Raw genomic sequence first — 16,930 nt, 5'->3', positions numbered from 1 at the left:
CTTTCAAAATTATTTATACAAGAAATGATTTGAATGATTGGAAATAATTCTTACTTAAAATACTAAAACATTTGATTTCCTGTTTCTCTCAGAAGCAAAACAAAACTGCATACAGGCAAACACCTATAAAATGCTTGAAGAGATCCTATGGCATATGACTGATAGGATCCCAACACTCTAAACAAAAATGTGAAAATCAGCACTGCTTACCATGTGAGAGATTGCTAATGAAGCCTGCTGCCATGTGTCCATCACCAACTTTTCATCAGCCTCAAAGTTTGCTTCCACGTTTTCTAGTGAGTAATCAATCTTGCCTTTCAGTATTGCTTTGACTTTTGGTTTGGGTGTAGCCATTTCCGGAGAAATAGATATTCGAGGGATTAGAGGAATCCTTCAGAAAATGATCCAAAGAAACAAAGATTTTACTTAACAGAATTCTGTTTTTGTAACTGTATTTCTTTGTTTTATTGCATAACTTGCATTTTTAAAGTTTACCTGGACACATTATTTCAAAGGAGAACAGATGATAAAACAGCATATTTAAATATTCATGCTTTAAACATTCTTACAAAGAGGAAACTCAATTGTTTCCCTTATTGGCAATAGCTAGTATATGTCTGAGACAAGCAGAAAAGGTCAGATAAGTTGATGTTAGGTGAAAAGAACCCCAAGATAAGTATTCAATTTTTTTTTCTTTCTTGCTATTGTTTCTAACATATTTATAAGATGATTTCTTTGTTGCTTTGTATGTCCTTCCCCCATGGTATAACAGTTTTCATTGTATTTGATATTGGTATAATTTGTGGAGGGGGAAGGGCAAAAACAAATTGTTTAGGGATACAGGTGGACCCATCGAAACAATGAGATGTACAAGTTGTTATGTTGAAAAACGAACTTTACAACTTTGGCCAGGCAGGGGCGGGGCGGGAGCGTGGGGGTGGGGGGGAAGATGGGAAGGGGTGGGAAGGGGAAACAAAGGAGGAGGCAATAATGCTTGATAAGAAATGTACCCATTACCTTGCCCATGTAATTGTAAGCCCTCTGTGTGGTATTTTCACAATAAAAAATTTAAAAAAAAGGAAACTCAAAAACAACCAAACATCATTTCCAGACTTAAATGTCAATAACTACAAAGAAGATAAGATACTAGATATTATCAAGAAATGCCACTCTGGAATTTGTCCACAGTGAACATTTCCAATGAAAAACAAAGCAGCCATGAAAAAAGTAAGCCAAAATAGAACTTGTGCGGCTTTTCTTTAAGATCTAGCATCATCTTCAGTCTTGAAGTAGAAAGTTATATAGGAGGCATGTGAGACAAGGTATGTATGTTACATAGATTACATGTGAGATCTGAACATAATTATTGAATAGAGGCAGCAAGGATTTGGTGTAGTTGGGGCATTGGACAAGTATAGGAACAGTTAGGCTCTTCTGCAACCCTCTCTCTACCATATTACTGTTCCCATGTAGAAATTTCAGAGCTATCCCAGGTAATATGGTGTATTTGGAACATTCTAGGATCTCAAAGGTTAACACAGAGAGAGATGCACACTGTAGAATAATTATTGTGATGGGAACAGTTCCATGGTGACAGAACTTTAGGAAGGAATGGGAAAGGGGTAGCCCCAAGAACACTTTCGCAGAAACTTTGCTGACAATCTACCACACCTAAGAAAGGCAAGATCTGGAGATTCACTGCTCATCCCTCCACAAGTGAAGTTATGAAATAATGCTAAATCATAGCCCAGTTCAATTGTGATTTGTATGCCCAATTAGTTGATGTAAAGTTTGTGCAATCATCTCTAGATGTAAAACACTGTCCAACAATATGCTTTAACATCTTACTTTGAAACACAGCACTGGTGCCTATCATTTGGGAAAAAATTCAGACTTATAATTTATTTATTAGAAAAAAATTCTAGTCTGCTCTCCCACTATGAGAAAGTGAATTTGGGGCATGGTCCTTCTTTACTTATGCTCCCTTTGGAAATATACAAATATATTATTATTATTTATTGTTTATTATCAACTAATTAGTAGTTACTGCTGTTATGTATAATGTTACTTTATTACTATTACATTTTTTATAAGGCTGTTGGGAGGACTATAGTGGAAAAGCTACGTAAAAATGCTCATTGCTATGCTTGGTTCTTTCTGTCTGTTACAGAGACTGTGGCTTGGTTGATTGGTTGATATACTGATTATCTGATATTACCAGCAGATAGCCACAGAGTGATCTGAGGTTGAGATTGGTACAGAGTCTGCAAAATAAGAACTGGTTGTTCTTTTGCAGGTTTTATTCTACTAAGCAACATTAATAGCTTCCCAGTTATTCTTGACTTGCTATTTTGTGCTAAGAACAGAATGCAGTGCCACTGAAGACACTGAAACCTGGCCTTTTGATGGTTTTTATGCTTTATATTGACTCTAGAGTTTTAATTGTTTCAGTTTCACATTTCTTCTTCAGCAGTTTGCTAAATATTTCTCTTGTGTTTGTATCAAAATGAGGGTACAGGCTTCTCTTCTTGTGTATTCATGTGCCTGCATTTGTGTGACCAGATAGGACCAAGAGGGTGGTCAATAGAAGAAGTATGGAGAGAAGCGAAATTTAGGACATGGCCTAATTCAGTTGTGTTCATGTGATCTCAAATCCTTGAAAAAAACAAGGGAAGGTAAAACAAAGCATGCACATGCAATAGGCACAATTGCATATAAGCAAGAATAGTTAATTGCATATTGTGTAATAGTATTAATTCTCCCCATTTGGTGAGAGTTTTATTGGGTCTAGCTTTCAAATCTTTTGATTCTCAACCCTGCTTTATAGACAAGGAAAACTGAGTTGGAGAGTTGAAGTGATTTGACCAGATAAGTAATTGTCTTAACCTACTTACATATAACTAGGAAGTGACAGACCCAGAACTGAAATCAAGTGTTCTTGACTTGAAAATATTCATTGCTATACATTTTGTTTGAGTTACTCCTACTGCATATATTGGTTGATCAAACTTACAGAAAGAGCATACTACTTTCAGTGTGAAATATGTAGCTTAGCTCCTAGAAGACTAAACCTGCCACTCAGTGCTTGCACATTGTTTTTGAAATCTAACTTCTTTATTCCTTCTTATCCACTTTTTATCATTTTTATTAACACAATTATATTCTTAATAAGAAATTATTTCTATACTTTCTTGATTTTTATTTGTTGTTTTTGCTTTATAGTTTTTCATCTGAATGTTTATTGATATGAGAGAATGTTATTTTAACTCATCTTTATGTTTCATCAATTTATTTTCATTTGATACATTTACTAACAGGATTTTCAATTGTTTTTTAAATTACTTTCATTTATTTTGATTTGTTACAAGAGTAAGCAAGAACTCTTAGTTTTTCTTGGTTGGAGATTATATCATATGAATTACCAACCACTCTACCCCACATTTCTTGATGACGTTATTTTCTATCTGTTCAGTTTTTCAGTGTTTCAGATGTTATCCCAAACTTACCATGCTTCTATCCATTATGTTATTCAAAATAACTACCTACAAAGTTCTATGTTATACTGATCTGTTTGTGTGACTAAAAACATTTTTTCTTTTGTCTGACTACCAATCATTCTTTCAGTTTCATGAAGTCAAAATCACATGTATATATTTCTCAGTTCCCTCATCTTTGGGTGAAGTCCCATTTTCCATTCCATTTTCATTTCTATAATCATGCCCACACATACTCGTGTGCATCACACCCTCAGACACCTGTGTGTATTCCACATACTCATGTACATCACACACACACACACACACACACACACACACACACACACACACACACACACAAGATGGATCTTTTTGTAAAGACAATAGAGGTTCATAATCCTTTATTAGAGATGCTCAGATTTTGCAAGTGTTTCAGAGTTCAGAATTTGTGCATACTATATATCCACTTATGCCCCTAAAATGTCCAATAGAGGAACTCCTAGATAACAATACAACATCTGTGCATAAAAAGGAACAAATAACACTCTTCACAGTATAAATAAAGTAAGTTAGTAGTCTTAAGCCAATGACACACTGGAGTCAGAAAAAAATGTTCGATTTTTAGAATCTTGGCCATCTGTATTTGTAATAAAAGGAATGTGATATTCTATTTGTAGTAGTTTGAAATCACAGCTCTATATCTAGAAACAATTATGGTGTAATACTATGAAGAGCCTCACCTAAGCTGGTTTTCTGAGATGTCTTTACCATCAAGTTGAACCAATGGGATTCTCGTAAAACTCTCATTGTCTTCTATTGGGACTTTTCCTTCCATCACACTGTAGTAATCTTGAAGGAGTCTCTTGGTATCTTGGAAACGGTTCAGTTCTGCCTTTAACAGAAATCGTGACTGTCAATACTCAAGAAAGAACAGATAAAGCTACACATATTGCCCTTATGAGGCTCTCTAAGTACTACTTTAAAAAACATTTAGGCTGAAATTGTACAACTGTAAATGAAGAAGAGGAGACTCTGATCAAGATGCACTGTATGCATCAAAGGGCATGTTAAATTTCATCCCCCAAACATTTAAAGTTCAAAAAATAAAAGAGCCTTGGTTATACGTATATATATAAAACACTGTCACAAGAGTTAAAGGTAACTTTTTTTTTGTTTGTTGGTCATGGGGCTTGAACTCTGGGCCTGGGCACTGTCCCTCAGCTCTTCAGCTCAAGGCGAGTGCTCTACTGCTTGAGCCACAGCACCACTTCCGGTTTTCTAGTGGTTTATTGGAGATAAAAGTCTCACAGAGTTTCCTGCCTGGGCTGGCTTTGAACCGAGATCCTCAGATCTCAGCCTCCTGCGATCTGAGGCATGAGCCACCAGCACCCCACTAGTAACTTTAAAAAAAATAACTTTTTTTATTGTGAAAATACTGTACAGAGGGGTTACAATTACATGAGAAAGGTAATGAGTACATTTCTTATCAAGAATTGTAGCCTCTTCCTTTGTTTCCCCTTCCCATCCTTTCCTATCATCCCCCCCGCCCCCCATTCCCCCCCACCAAAGTTGTGAAGTTCGTTTTCGACATAACGACTTGTACATCTCATTGTTGCAATAGGTCCACCTCTATCCCTATTTAAACGACTTGTTTTTGCCTTTCCCCTCCCAAAATTTTACCAACATCAAATACAGTGAAAATAGGGGTTATACCGTGGGGGAGGGACATACAAAGCAACAAAAAATATTGTAGTATCTTATAAATATGTTAGAAACAATAGCAAGAAAGAAAAAAAAAACCTGTGTCCCTATCTTGGGGTTCATTTCACCTAACATAATCTTATTTGACCTTTCTGCTTGTCTCAGACATATAATAATTATTGCAAATAAGGGAAACCATGGGACTTATGTTTCTTTGGGCCTGGCTTACTTCACTTAACATATTTTTTTCCAAGTGTTTCCATTTTCTACCAAATGGGGCAATGTGTTTCTGGTGGAGGCATAGAATTCCATTGTGTATATATACCACATTTTCTTGATCCATTCATCTACTGAGGGGCATCTGGGTTGGTTCCATGTCTTAGTTATGGTAAATAATGCTGCAATAAACATAATTATATTGGTAGCTTTAGTATGGTCTTGTTTGTGATCATTTGGGTAAATGCCCAAAAGTGGGATTGCTGGGTCATAAGGGAGCTCTATGTGGAGTCTTTTGAGGAACCTCCATACTACTTTCCAAAGTGGTTGAACAAGTTTACACTCCCACCAACAATGCAGTAGGGTTCCCTTCTGGCCACATCCCCTCCAGCATCTGCTGTTGTTAGAGTTCTTGATGATAGACATTCTAACTGGGGTGAGGTGGTATCTCCATGTTGTTTTGATTTGCATTTCTTTTATGGCTAGAGAGGTTGAGCATTTCTTCATGTGTCTATTGGCCATCCTTCTTTCCTCTTCAGAGAAGTTTCTCGTTAAGTCTTTAGCCCACTTATTTATTGGGCAGTTGTTTCTTTGAGGATTTGTTGTTGGGGGATTCAATTTTTTTGAGTTCCAGCAATATTTTAGATATGAGACCCTTGTCTGTTGTATGGCTAGTGAAGATCTTCTCCCAATCTGTGGGCTTTCTATTGATTTTGCGAGCTATGTCCTTTGCCATGCAGAATCTCTTCAATCCCATTTGTCCAACCTTTCTTTGATTTGTTGTGTTTCTGGGTCTCTAATAAGAAAATTTCAGCCTGTGCCAAGGAGACCTAGGGTTTCTCTTTTTCCTTCCTGTAATGTTTTCAGGGTGTCTGCTTTGACTCCAAGGTCTTTGATCCATTTGGAGTTGATTCTGGTGCAGGGTCATATAGAAGGATCTAGCTTTAATGTTCTACAAGTAGTTAACCAATTTTGCCATTTACTGAAGAGGCTGTCTTTCTTCCATTCTGTTTTTTTTAGCCCCCTTGTCAAAGATTAGGTGGCTATAGGTCTGTAGTTCATTTCTGGGTTTTCAGTTCTATTCCATTGGTCCTGAGGTCTGTTCTTGTGCCAGTGCCAAGCTGTTTTGATTACTATGGATTTGTCGTAGAGTTTGAAATTTGGTATTGATATTTCTCCAGCACTGTTCTTTCTGTTAAGGATCATTTTTGTTTTTCAGGGTCTTTTATTGTTCCATATGAATTCTTGAGTTGCCTCTTCTATTTCATTGAAGAATGGGGTTGGAATATTATAGGTATTGCATTGAATTTGTAGGTAGCCTTTGGAAGTGTTGCCATTTTCATGATGTTGATCCTTCCAATCCAGGAGCATGGGAGGTTTTTCCACTTTCTAAGTTCTGTTTTGATTTTAAAGGTAACTTTTACTCTGTGTACTTATTGACTTGATTACATTGAAGAAACTGATATTTCTATGCTTCTTGATACTGTGACAAAAGGTTTTAGTAGGCATTATGCTTGAAGTGTGCCTTGTTTTGATGCTAGGTATTCTTATTGCTGCCAGGAGTCAATCAATCAATATATTAACAAACAATGATGTATCTTTGTTGTCATTGCCAACACATTACTTGATTTGAGCGATACCAAAAATGCTTTAGGCAGAAATGCAAAAACAGAAACAAAAATAATGCAAGATGATAGGCTTGTGCTCTAGAACAGTATACGCTAGTGTGGACGCATAACAAAGAAAATCATAACATGATAATGAATAGTTCTCATTGCAGTTTTCCTCTTGCTAAGCATATACAGCACAGAGATAATATCTCCAATGCTGACAGCTGGAGTTTTTCGCTGGGATTGCCAGGAGGCTTGTGAGGAAATGAAGCAGCTCAAAGGAGCTGGTAGCAAAACAAGTATCAGTTATTCATATGAGTGACTCTATCAAGATAATTCATTTATTGGCGATACATGCAGTGAGAATCTGCACAGTACCAATGCTACAATGTAGATTCTGTAAATGTCATGCTTAGGTTTGTAAAACTATGGGAATAAAACAAAGTTGTACAATACCACACTTATAATATTCATTATAAGAATATACAAATGTATAATCCATTAACACAAACTGGGTATTGATAAGTAACTTTGGAGAATTGAAGAAAAGTGTTGTGGGACTCTAAAAATAATCCTTAATCTGTAATATTCTACTAATTGGTAAATACATTTCAATTTTTTTTGTCAGTCCTAGGGCTTGAACTCAGGACCTGGGAACTGTCCCTGAGCTTCTTTTGCTCAAGGCTAGCACTCTACCATTTGGGCCACAGTGCCATTTCTGACCTTTTCTGTTTATATGGTACTGAAGAATTGAACCCAGGGCTTTCTGCATGCAAGGCAAGCACTCTACCAATGAGCCACATTCCCAGTCCTCATCTCAATTCTTGAAGAACTGAACTCTCAATAATAACTAGGTTTAGAAAAAAAGCTTATTTTTAATAATTGGTATGTGGGCCTACACTGATATCGGTGCCTTAGGACTTCCTTATTATAATGTTTGTTTTGTATAAGAGATTAATTTATTTTCAGGGAGGTAAATTGTGATTTATTATATACCAAAATTGAATAAGATACAATACCATATTCAGGATTGCCACAGCTGGTATGATATAATCCCTTTGAACAAGTATCAGGTACTTAATAAAATGAATATTAGGAAGCTAAGCATATCTTAGCTAGAGAGTGGGGGTAGATGAATAGAATGCATGAATACAGTTGTATTATTCAAGGTATATGCGCAAACAGAACTAGGAAACTTGATGAGTGGTTTCCTTCATATGTATTCATTAGTATATGTCTAGGGTAGCTCTAGCAGTAGATCACAATAGCACAATAGCTATGTACATATGACCTTATAAAACGATGCTAATTGAAATGAACTACAAGATACAGAAGCAAGATGTTTTTTTCCTTAGTGTACTGTATGCATTTATTTATTTTTTCTTTCAATTTCCCCCCTGTGCTTTACCCTGTTGTTTTTATTTTCATATTCTTTGTGTTGTATATAAGTTTATCTGAATTGGGGATAAGAAGAGGAATTACAGAAATGGTGAGACAAAAGACAAAGGGTGAACCAATGCAACAGTGAGAATCACATGACACTATGTTGCAAATAAACTTTACAGATGGGGGAGGAGAGTGAGGGGGGAAATGGGAGAAAACTAGAGAAGGGGGTAACACTGTTCAAAAAGAAATGCGCCCTTTACTTTTCTTATGTTACTGTAACCCTTCTGTACATTACCTTTACAATAAAAAATAAATAAAATTTAAAAATGTTTTGTGTAAAAAAGTTGTCTTAGAAGTCGTTAACGTGTATCTTCTTGGGGAAGGAATAAATGACACAATGTAAAGGTCAAATAGTTAAAGAAATGCTGAGTTAACTTAAAGATTTTCTTTGCAGAAGAGCATCTTGATATTTGAATATGTTAATGTGTGTCAATTCCCAGAGAGAGGAAATGATAAGATTTCTTTAGCCCTTACCAGAATCATTTAACAACAAAATTCTGTTTGTGAAACTAGGATTCTAGGGAACCTAACTTGGAAAACTCTCATCTAGCTATTCTTTTTTCTTTCTTTCTTTTTAAACCAGTACTATGGGCTTTTGTAGACCTTCTAAAAGGTTCTTCACTTTTGTCCTTCTCATGTAGGCTTCTGGCTTTTTAGCATCTTGGACAAATGATCATTACCTGAAGTCTATTCAAGGATTGGTGCCATGAGAAACATGGCTGCCCAGGGAGGGATCTGGGGTCGGCTGCTCTTACTTGCATCAAGGAAAAGAAGTGGTTCATGGTGATTCCAAGGAAGTCCTGCAGCCAGCTCTCATTAATGATGTCCAGCCGCTCCTGCTCAGCCTCTTCCTTCCTAGCCTCACAAATGTCCCACAGGCGGTCTCGCAAATCCTGAGGAGAGAGAAAGACAGTTCTGCTGAATGATCATGGTTCAAATTACCCCAGTGTGATGGAGGTAAAATCTTTGCTGCTGTTATAAATGTCTCTAACAAAAATCTAGACCTCATGTGTTACAGTCATTCATTCAACTGGTAATCATTTTTGCTTCTGCTTTCAAATCATGTGTTCACATTAAATGCAAATCCACTAAAGTGACATTTATCCATGGGTGATTATGTGTTTCAGTACTTTCTCAGTAAGATCCTTTGGTTGGAAATCATTTTCTGTCATTTTCTGAGTATAATGTATTGTGGATGGGAAATGATACATTTCTTCACTGAAATAAAGGCTTCATAATCAGTGATCATAGGCAGACACCATTATTTGCCAAGAAATATAGTTTGATTTTAATGGGTGGTCCAAAAGTAAGTTTTGTATTAAAGAGTTATCAATAAATTCTTTTGAAGAATTTCAGCCTAGCAATATAATAGATTCTAAGCAATAATAATCTTGAATATACTATTTATATATAATATGTTTAATTGGGCAATTTAAATAAAACATTATTTGTTTGTTTTATAATTTACCATTTCAATTGAAATGGTAATTCAATTGGTAAATTATAAAATTGAAATTTACCATTTTAATTGTTAAATTTCAATTTTATAATTGGTAATGAGCTCTTCCTAATACATGTTAAAGCATTCATCACTATGCTTGCATCACCCCATTTAGTGCCTAACAACTTCATGTGGTGGTAGTGTTATCTTCATATTGCAGATGGGGAAAACAAGTCAGACTGAATATGCCTACAATGAAGAATCGGTAGAGCTGGGAGGATGCTGAGAAGAGAATTCAGGTAATGTGAGGTCAGGTTATTTGCTTATGGTTTTGAGCTGGTAGAGCCAGTAATTCAAACCCACGAAGTTTGATTCCAGTTGGAACACTGTATCTGGACTCTTATTTTAGCATTTTGGCTTGTTACCATGTACAGACTGTACCTCCAATGAAAATGCCATACATCATTTTCATCAGAATATAATGCTATATTTCAGAGCTGATCTTGACATCTCCTTTGTATTGATGTAAGTGTTTTTTTTTGGGGGGGAATAATAAATACTGACTTATGACAGTAGCAGAATTCTACTTCTATCTCTATTAAGTTCTGCCTCATCCTCTCAGGTCTGACTTCTAGATTTGTTTTCAGGTTACATTTATGTATTTTATTTTCCGTTGAGTTTTTTTTTCTTTTTGCTTATGTGGTGCTGAGGAATCAAACCCAGGGCCTCATGCATGCAAGGCAAGCGCTCTACCACTGAGCCAACTTCCCAGCCCCATGTATTTTATTTTCAAGTCTAACAATAAATTAAGAAAAATCCTATAAGGAAATATATGGACCATATGTAACTAAGGAGATAAATGGTTATATATAGAGAAAAGTGTGCCATATGCAATTCAGTAGAAACTCAAAGTCTCTATTAAAGTAATATAATTTAAGTATTTACAAGTTAAACATAACACTAGAAAGTTTTAAAAAATAGTGGTACACTTGTATTTAATTTTGCCATGAAGAAGTGTTTTTAAATTGGCCACAAAATGCTATAATAAAATATTTCTATATTTATCTACATAAACATCGATTTTTTGTGCATGTTAAAAAATCACCTAAAATGTGGGGCAAACATTAAACTGGCAATACGTTTGTAATATATGATCAATAGATTGTCTACGTCCTTAATATATAAAGAAGTCATAGATATCAATAAGAAAATAAGCCCACTTCAATAGAAAAGTGTGCAGAAATCACAAACAGGATTCAAAAAATGATCATTAAACTCAGGGATGAAAGGTCAACCTTATTAAAAATAAAAGTTTAATTTTCTATGCTAAATTAGAAATTAAATTAATCATTAAGTTGACAAAGATTTAAAAAGATGTTAGAATTTAATAATGGATGACAATATAATCTTTAAAATAAAATAATCTTTTATTCAACTATTTACCCTTTTATTCTCTATTTTCAATAATGACCTAAAATACAATTAAGAATGTAATCAGTGTTTAGCTAGATAAAAGTTTATTATGTATAATTTCTTATAATAACAAAATTGCTGCCTAACAAGTTTTGTTAGTGAAATTGTGACTAATGGTAGCAATCTGTATGATTAATCATACCATTTAGCCATAAAAATAAAGCTCCAGGTCAATCTTTATTAAAAACAAAAATGTACTGTTCCGATGAAGAAAGAATGTTACAAAACAGCTTCTATGTTGCAATCATATTTCTGTAAAAATAATCTGGAAATGCACATAGACATGCCCTAAAGTGTATTTAAATATTGGCGGTAGAATTACAGATTTATAATATTAAGTTTTGTCTTTTTCATCATTTAATTATCGACAGTAAACACACTGTGCATTTGCAATTAGAATAAAAAGCCTGATGTTTCTGCACAGTAGAGGACAAATCATTTCTAAATCCTGCTGTCTGTCTATTTCTGTTGTGTTTTCCCTGGCTTATTTGTGGCTTTTGAAATAGTGGCTTATATTGTGAAAATCTGTGTTTGCTGTTGGCCAGTATCCTGGATCCCATTTCTGGTCCTGCCTCTCTCCTCTGCTGAAGCAGCACACTTTGTATTAACTTGTGTCTCTTGTTCATTGAGGTTAATGTCTGTGTTTTGTCCAAAACTATATTGAACAAGATTAATATTATATTGTTTAATGCAAATTGAAGGAATGCAACAAAGAGTCAATACACCTGAAAAAAAAGAATAAAAAGCTGGAATTTCTAAATCTTCTCTTTTTCTACCAACAATCATCTCATTGCTATGGGTAATATGTATAAAAACTTGAGGCTGGATTTATAAATAGGCAGGAAAGAGATTGAAAAAGGCGGTCATAGGATTTACATAGTTGCTTGGTACTTTCAGGAATAGCTAAGAACAGGTTTAAAATGTCAGTTTTACTAAGACATATGCTACCTATTAGGGTATTAAACTCTTCAGCACTTGCCCATCATCTGGGCCACCATGATACCTAGCCTCTATTCTAAGAGCCTCCCAACTGATCTCTACAGGATCTTAAAACTAGAAGCTGAGTTTCCTAGTTCCTTGTCCTTTCAACAGCTCTTATCACTTATAAAATACCCAGTATGAGTGTATTTGTTTGTCACTAATTCTCTGTACCCTGGCTACCGGAATATAAATTTCCTGGGCCACACAGCGTTGGGTTCACTGCTGAATTCCTTGCCCTTGAACAGTGCTGGAATCATGATGCTTAACAAAGAGTTTCAGAGCAAATGATGGGTCATGGGGTTGAGTTCAGTGATGTATTTGTTTCACAAATAATTCTTGAGATCACTGCCAGATTCAACTATTAGTAGCCTATACTTCTGCTGGGATAAGATGTCTATCAATTTTCAGAGGAGAGATGAAGATTGAAAGGCTGATATCTTGTACGTTAGAAGCCCTTGTTGAGAGTAGCAGGGTGACAAAACTCATTTATGAATTTCTGAAAATATACCTGTCTACAAACTTTCAACCCTTGGCTTGCTGGATATGAAGATATGTAAAGTTCGATATCTGCCCTCAGGAGAGGTAACTCCATGTATACAATAAAAGCTATGCTTTGGGTCCTCCTACCTTGCAATGAACTGATTGTGAAATTGCATTCAAGATAGGCATGGAATTCGCATTAGGACTGGACACAGCTACATAGTCAACGTAAGAACTGGGGATAAGACTTTATGAGGCAGATGCCCAGGGGGGCCTTTTCCCAGAGGTGGACTTGCTCTATTCTCATTCTGAATCAAACTGCAGGTGAACGTCAGCTCTTGAAAGTAAACTGGGTGGCAATTATTCAAAGCATTGCCACCTTCAGCCTGCCGTCCTTGAAAGTAAGAAGGACAGGAACTGGTATTTGTTGGACAAAGTATGAGAAGGCAGTCATTGAGGCCAATGGGCACTGTGGTTCTTACATTCACTCGTTGGTGTAGCTCAGCCTTTGTGTCCTCATCTTCCCACAGATCATCGGGAAGAGAATTGAAATCAGCCTGCCATTGAGAAACGAAATCCTGCTTGTGATCTGGACGTCTTAGAAACTCCTGGAAACTTGTTCTGTAAGGAATTAAGAGAATGACATGCATTTTTTCTGTGTCGTGCTTGTAAAGGATAGAATTCTGACATGGGCAACTTCCTTACCGGGTCTCATACAAGTAAACGAGCACAGAGGACTGGTCTTCTCTCAGATGCCTGAGTACAGTTTTGATGGTGTTGATATAGGAATTCTCTATCAGTTCCCAGTAAGGCACTAAAAATGAAGTTATTTCCTGTTAAATGATAAAGAGCAGAAATAGTTGTTTCAAAATGAAGATCCTTCTGAATATTTGGGTCAAAATAAGCAAGAAGATCAAGGTGAAGCAACTAAGCAGATTATGCCTGGTGAAATTTCTTACTCCTCTTTCCCCAGTGAACTCCTATTCCTCACTTCTCAGCACAGACATTACTCCTTCTCTGATCCAGTCTGATGCTCTGAGGATTTCTCTTAGTACCCTATGCTTGTCCCATTGTGATAGTGCTGATGATATTAACTTAAACTGCCTATTATCTGCATTCCACTCCAGAATATGAGTCCTGTTAAGTGAGAAACAATACAATCTTTTCTGTAATTACCATAGTATCAGAGACCTAGCAGGTCCTTAAAATATGTTTATGGATCATATGAATGGAATAACCATATTTTGTTTCAGTTGGAGCACTTCCCGATGCTGATGTCAGGGTGGAAGGGAGATCCTTCCCTGACTTTCCCCAGGACACTGTGTCCTTGCTCTGTGTGCCACGGGGGTTAGAACATCTGTTTCATGTTAGCAGCAATAACACAGATAGATGATGAAAATGTGAGAAGTGATCCATGAAATAAAGCGAGGTTACATACTATAGTCAATATAAATGTGTTATATAATTATTCTTCTATTGGCTGTGTATTTATTTACTCAGGGAGTCACATGTGTATTCATTAGAAGTCATCCAGATACTTTCCAATCATGAAATGCCAAGTACTAAAGATATATTATTCAATTTCTGTGGATGTAGTAAGCAGAGTATTTTAAAGCAGAAGTTCTCTTACAACTCATGTCATTTTTCCATGAGAAATGTGATGTTTTAGTGTGAATTTGCTTTCAACTTTTTGACCTTCATTATGGTATTTGAAGAAGGATAGCCGCCATTCATACTGTCTTCCTTCTTGGTTTGCTAAACAGTTATCATTCATAAGGAGAAAGCCAAGCAAAAATGCAGGATTCATGTCATTCTATTCACTGTGTTCAAGTCATTCTATTCATTGTGTTACTATGTCCAGGCCAGTAAGTAATCAATCAAGATTTACTCGTTGACTGGCAATTTTATGAGCAACTATTATAGAGAATAGGAGTGTGGTGGTGAATACGGTATACACACACACACACACATACACACACACACACACACACGTATATATACATTATTTAAGTAGATTGTAAAGAAGGGGAATTTTAGTAATGAACACTGTGAGCATAAGGAACAGCACTATGGTGGAAAGGTTCTGGCACATTCAAGGACAAGAATTCAGGCTAATGAGGGTAGAGCATCATGAAACAAGAAGGGAGTGGAAAATGAAAAATCTGAAAGACACCTTTTCTGAATCCTACATAGATTTTTATCCTTTCTTGCCATCTTCTGTTAATGCTTATACTTGTCTAGAGTAGTTCAAAAGCCTTCTGACAAAACTTTGGAATCTTCTGAATATTCTCAAACAGTATTGTGAAATCAGCTAGTACTATATAAGGAATTTACAACCACCTGTAAAATCAGTGTCTGTTAGCTTTCTCATTTAAAGGTGAAGCAGTTGTGGCAATAGGGCTTAAATAGCGTGTACTAGGTGACACTAGCTCCTTAGTGTCATGGGTGGACAAGCCAGAGAAAATGAGGGAGGTGGTAACAGTGTTTAAAAAGAAATGTACTCAGTACTACCTTACTTATATAACTGTAAACCCCTTATTCATCACCTTTACAATTTTTTTGAAAACAGACTAGTCACAGCTTACACTTTTAATCAGTGCACTGTCCTGTTTTTCTGAGTTATTATTTTGAAAGTGGATTTTAATATGTAACTTGCATAAGAACATGGATGGGTTCTGTTACCATGTAGCTAAAGGCCAAATGCTTCACTCAGCACTTCTTTTAATGCCCACGTGAATGAGGAGCTGTCTTCCTGCCAGGTTTGTCTCCTAAAAGATGTTCCCTCAAACACTCTTGGACTTTCCTTCTCTCTGTTCCTAACCAATGAAATCACATTTTGAGAGTCCTTACAATGGGAATGTTTTTTGTTATATTGCAATTTAAATCCACTGTTCTCTATGTGATTGTAAGTCTCTGTACTTTGGTTTTAAAGTCTGGTACAAGGCTGTAGCTTATATTTTTCTGTCTCCAAAAAGATGATGTTATTGGATACAGAAATTCCCCCTTGCCTGCGTTGCGCTGTCAGTCCTGAGTGCAGTGTTTGTACATAACGGGTATTAAATGTTTATGTGGCTCTAAGGTGACCTGCCCCATGAAACATCTTATCATTAGTTACATTTTTGGATGTAGATTTGATGATAGAGATAGGATAGTCTTAAAGACCCCAAATATTTCATGTTCAGACATATTGCAAACGTCCATTTATCAAAGTTAATCATTTAGAGATGATTAACTTAATTTTTCTTTGACATTTTAACAACCTTTTCTGACCTACTTCCAATCACTGTTTTCCAGTTTATCTTTTACAAAATGGTTCTGAGGAGCATTTAAAATAATCATATTACTATCCTTCCATTCTGGTCTAGTCAAACCAGCTAGTCTATATGAGGAATAATTTAACTTTTAGTTTTGCTTTTCTTTCTTTTTTTTATAGTTTTGCTTTTCTATATTCTTCTTTTATGAAATTTCCCTCCTTTAAAGTCTTCTTCTATATATCAAATATATAAATATATGTATATCTATGTATATACATATGTACATATATTTTACATATAATGTATATATGTGTGTGTATAAGAATACATGTATACATTTTATATATATATATGTGCATACATACATATATATAGAAGATTCTCTTTTGCTGAGTGATATCAAATTTCAAATGTAAAATACATAATATATGGATATATATCATTTAAGAGTCTGTTCTAATCTTGTCCTCATGCTCATTAACTAAATTACTCAAAATTAATCAAGAATCTAAGTTTGATTCTGTGTAGGATTCTATTACTTACTCTTCATGCTCTCAAGATGTCCCACCAATGAATTTGTAACCAAATTGGGCTATCAGCTATCTCTGGGAAAACCCAGAACCAACAGCAGCACTATCACAATTGCCTCAATGTAGGATGGATCTGAAATACCTGATATAGAGAGCCCTTGCCATCATGACAGTAAGAAACCACTGTAAAAAAGAGACTACAGTAAAAAAAGATGGAATTTAGTCTTGGAAGAACTCCTTGCCTTTGAAAAGTTATAAATCACCACCCTGTGTGCCATTTCCCAAGGCAATTAATCCATTAGAGCTGCTAGGAGTAAGTACG

The 16,930-nt window shown here is 35.7% G+C and overlaps 1 protein-coding gene across 3 annotated transcripts in view; it reads right to left on the bottom strand.

Moving 5' to 3' along the window:
* The window catches only part of Spef2 (sperm flagellar 2), a 160,717-nt gene that overhangs the window by 44,127 nt on the left and 99,660 nt on the right, over positions 1 to 16,930 (bottom strand). For all 3 annotated transcript variants that reach the window (XM_070041026.1, XM_070041023.1, XM_070041024.1), the window contains exons 21-25: positions 13,530 to 13,657; positions 13,307 to 13,445; positions 9,205 to 9,342; positions 4,217 to 4,368; positions 211 to 391 (exon numbers count right to left, since the gene is read on the bottom strand). In XM_070041026.1, the coding sequence (XP_069897127.1) occupies positions 211 to 391; positions 4,217 to 4,368; positions 9,205 to 9,342; positions 13,307 to 13,445; positions 13,530 to 13,657 (738 nt within the window). The remainder of the gene's footprint in view (positions 1 to 210; positions 392 to 4,216; positions 4,369 to 9,204; positions 9,343 to 13,306; positions 13,446 to 13,529; positions 13,658 to 16,930) is intronic.

The sequence above is a fragment of the Dipodomys merriami genome, unplaced genomic scaffold (assembly GCF_024711535.1).
Source record: "Dipodomys merriami isolate MVZ:Mamm:240054 unplaced genomic scaffold, mDipMer1.0.p SCAF_30, whole genome shotgun sequence".
Classification (NCBI taxonomy): domain Eukaryota; kingdom Metazoa; phylum Chordata; class Mammalia; order Rodentia; family Heteromyidae; genus Dipodomys; species Dipodomys merriami.
The sequence above is the reverse complement of the archived record's forward strand: the minus strand, read 5'-3'. Positions and strand labels throughout refer to the sequence as shown.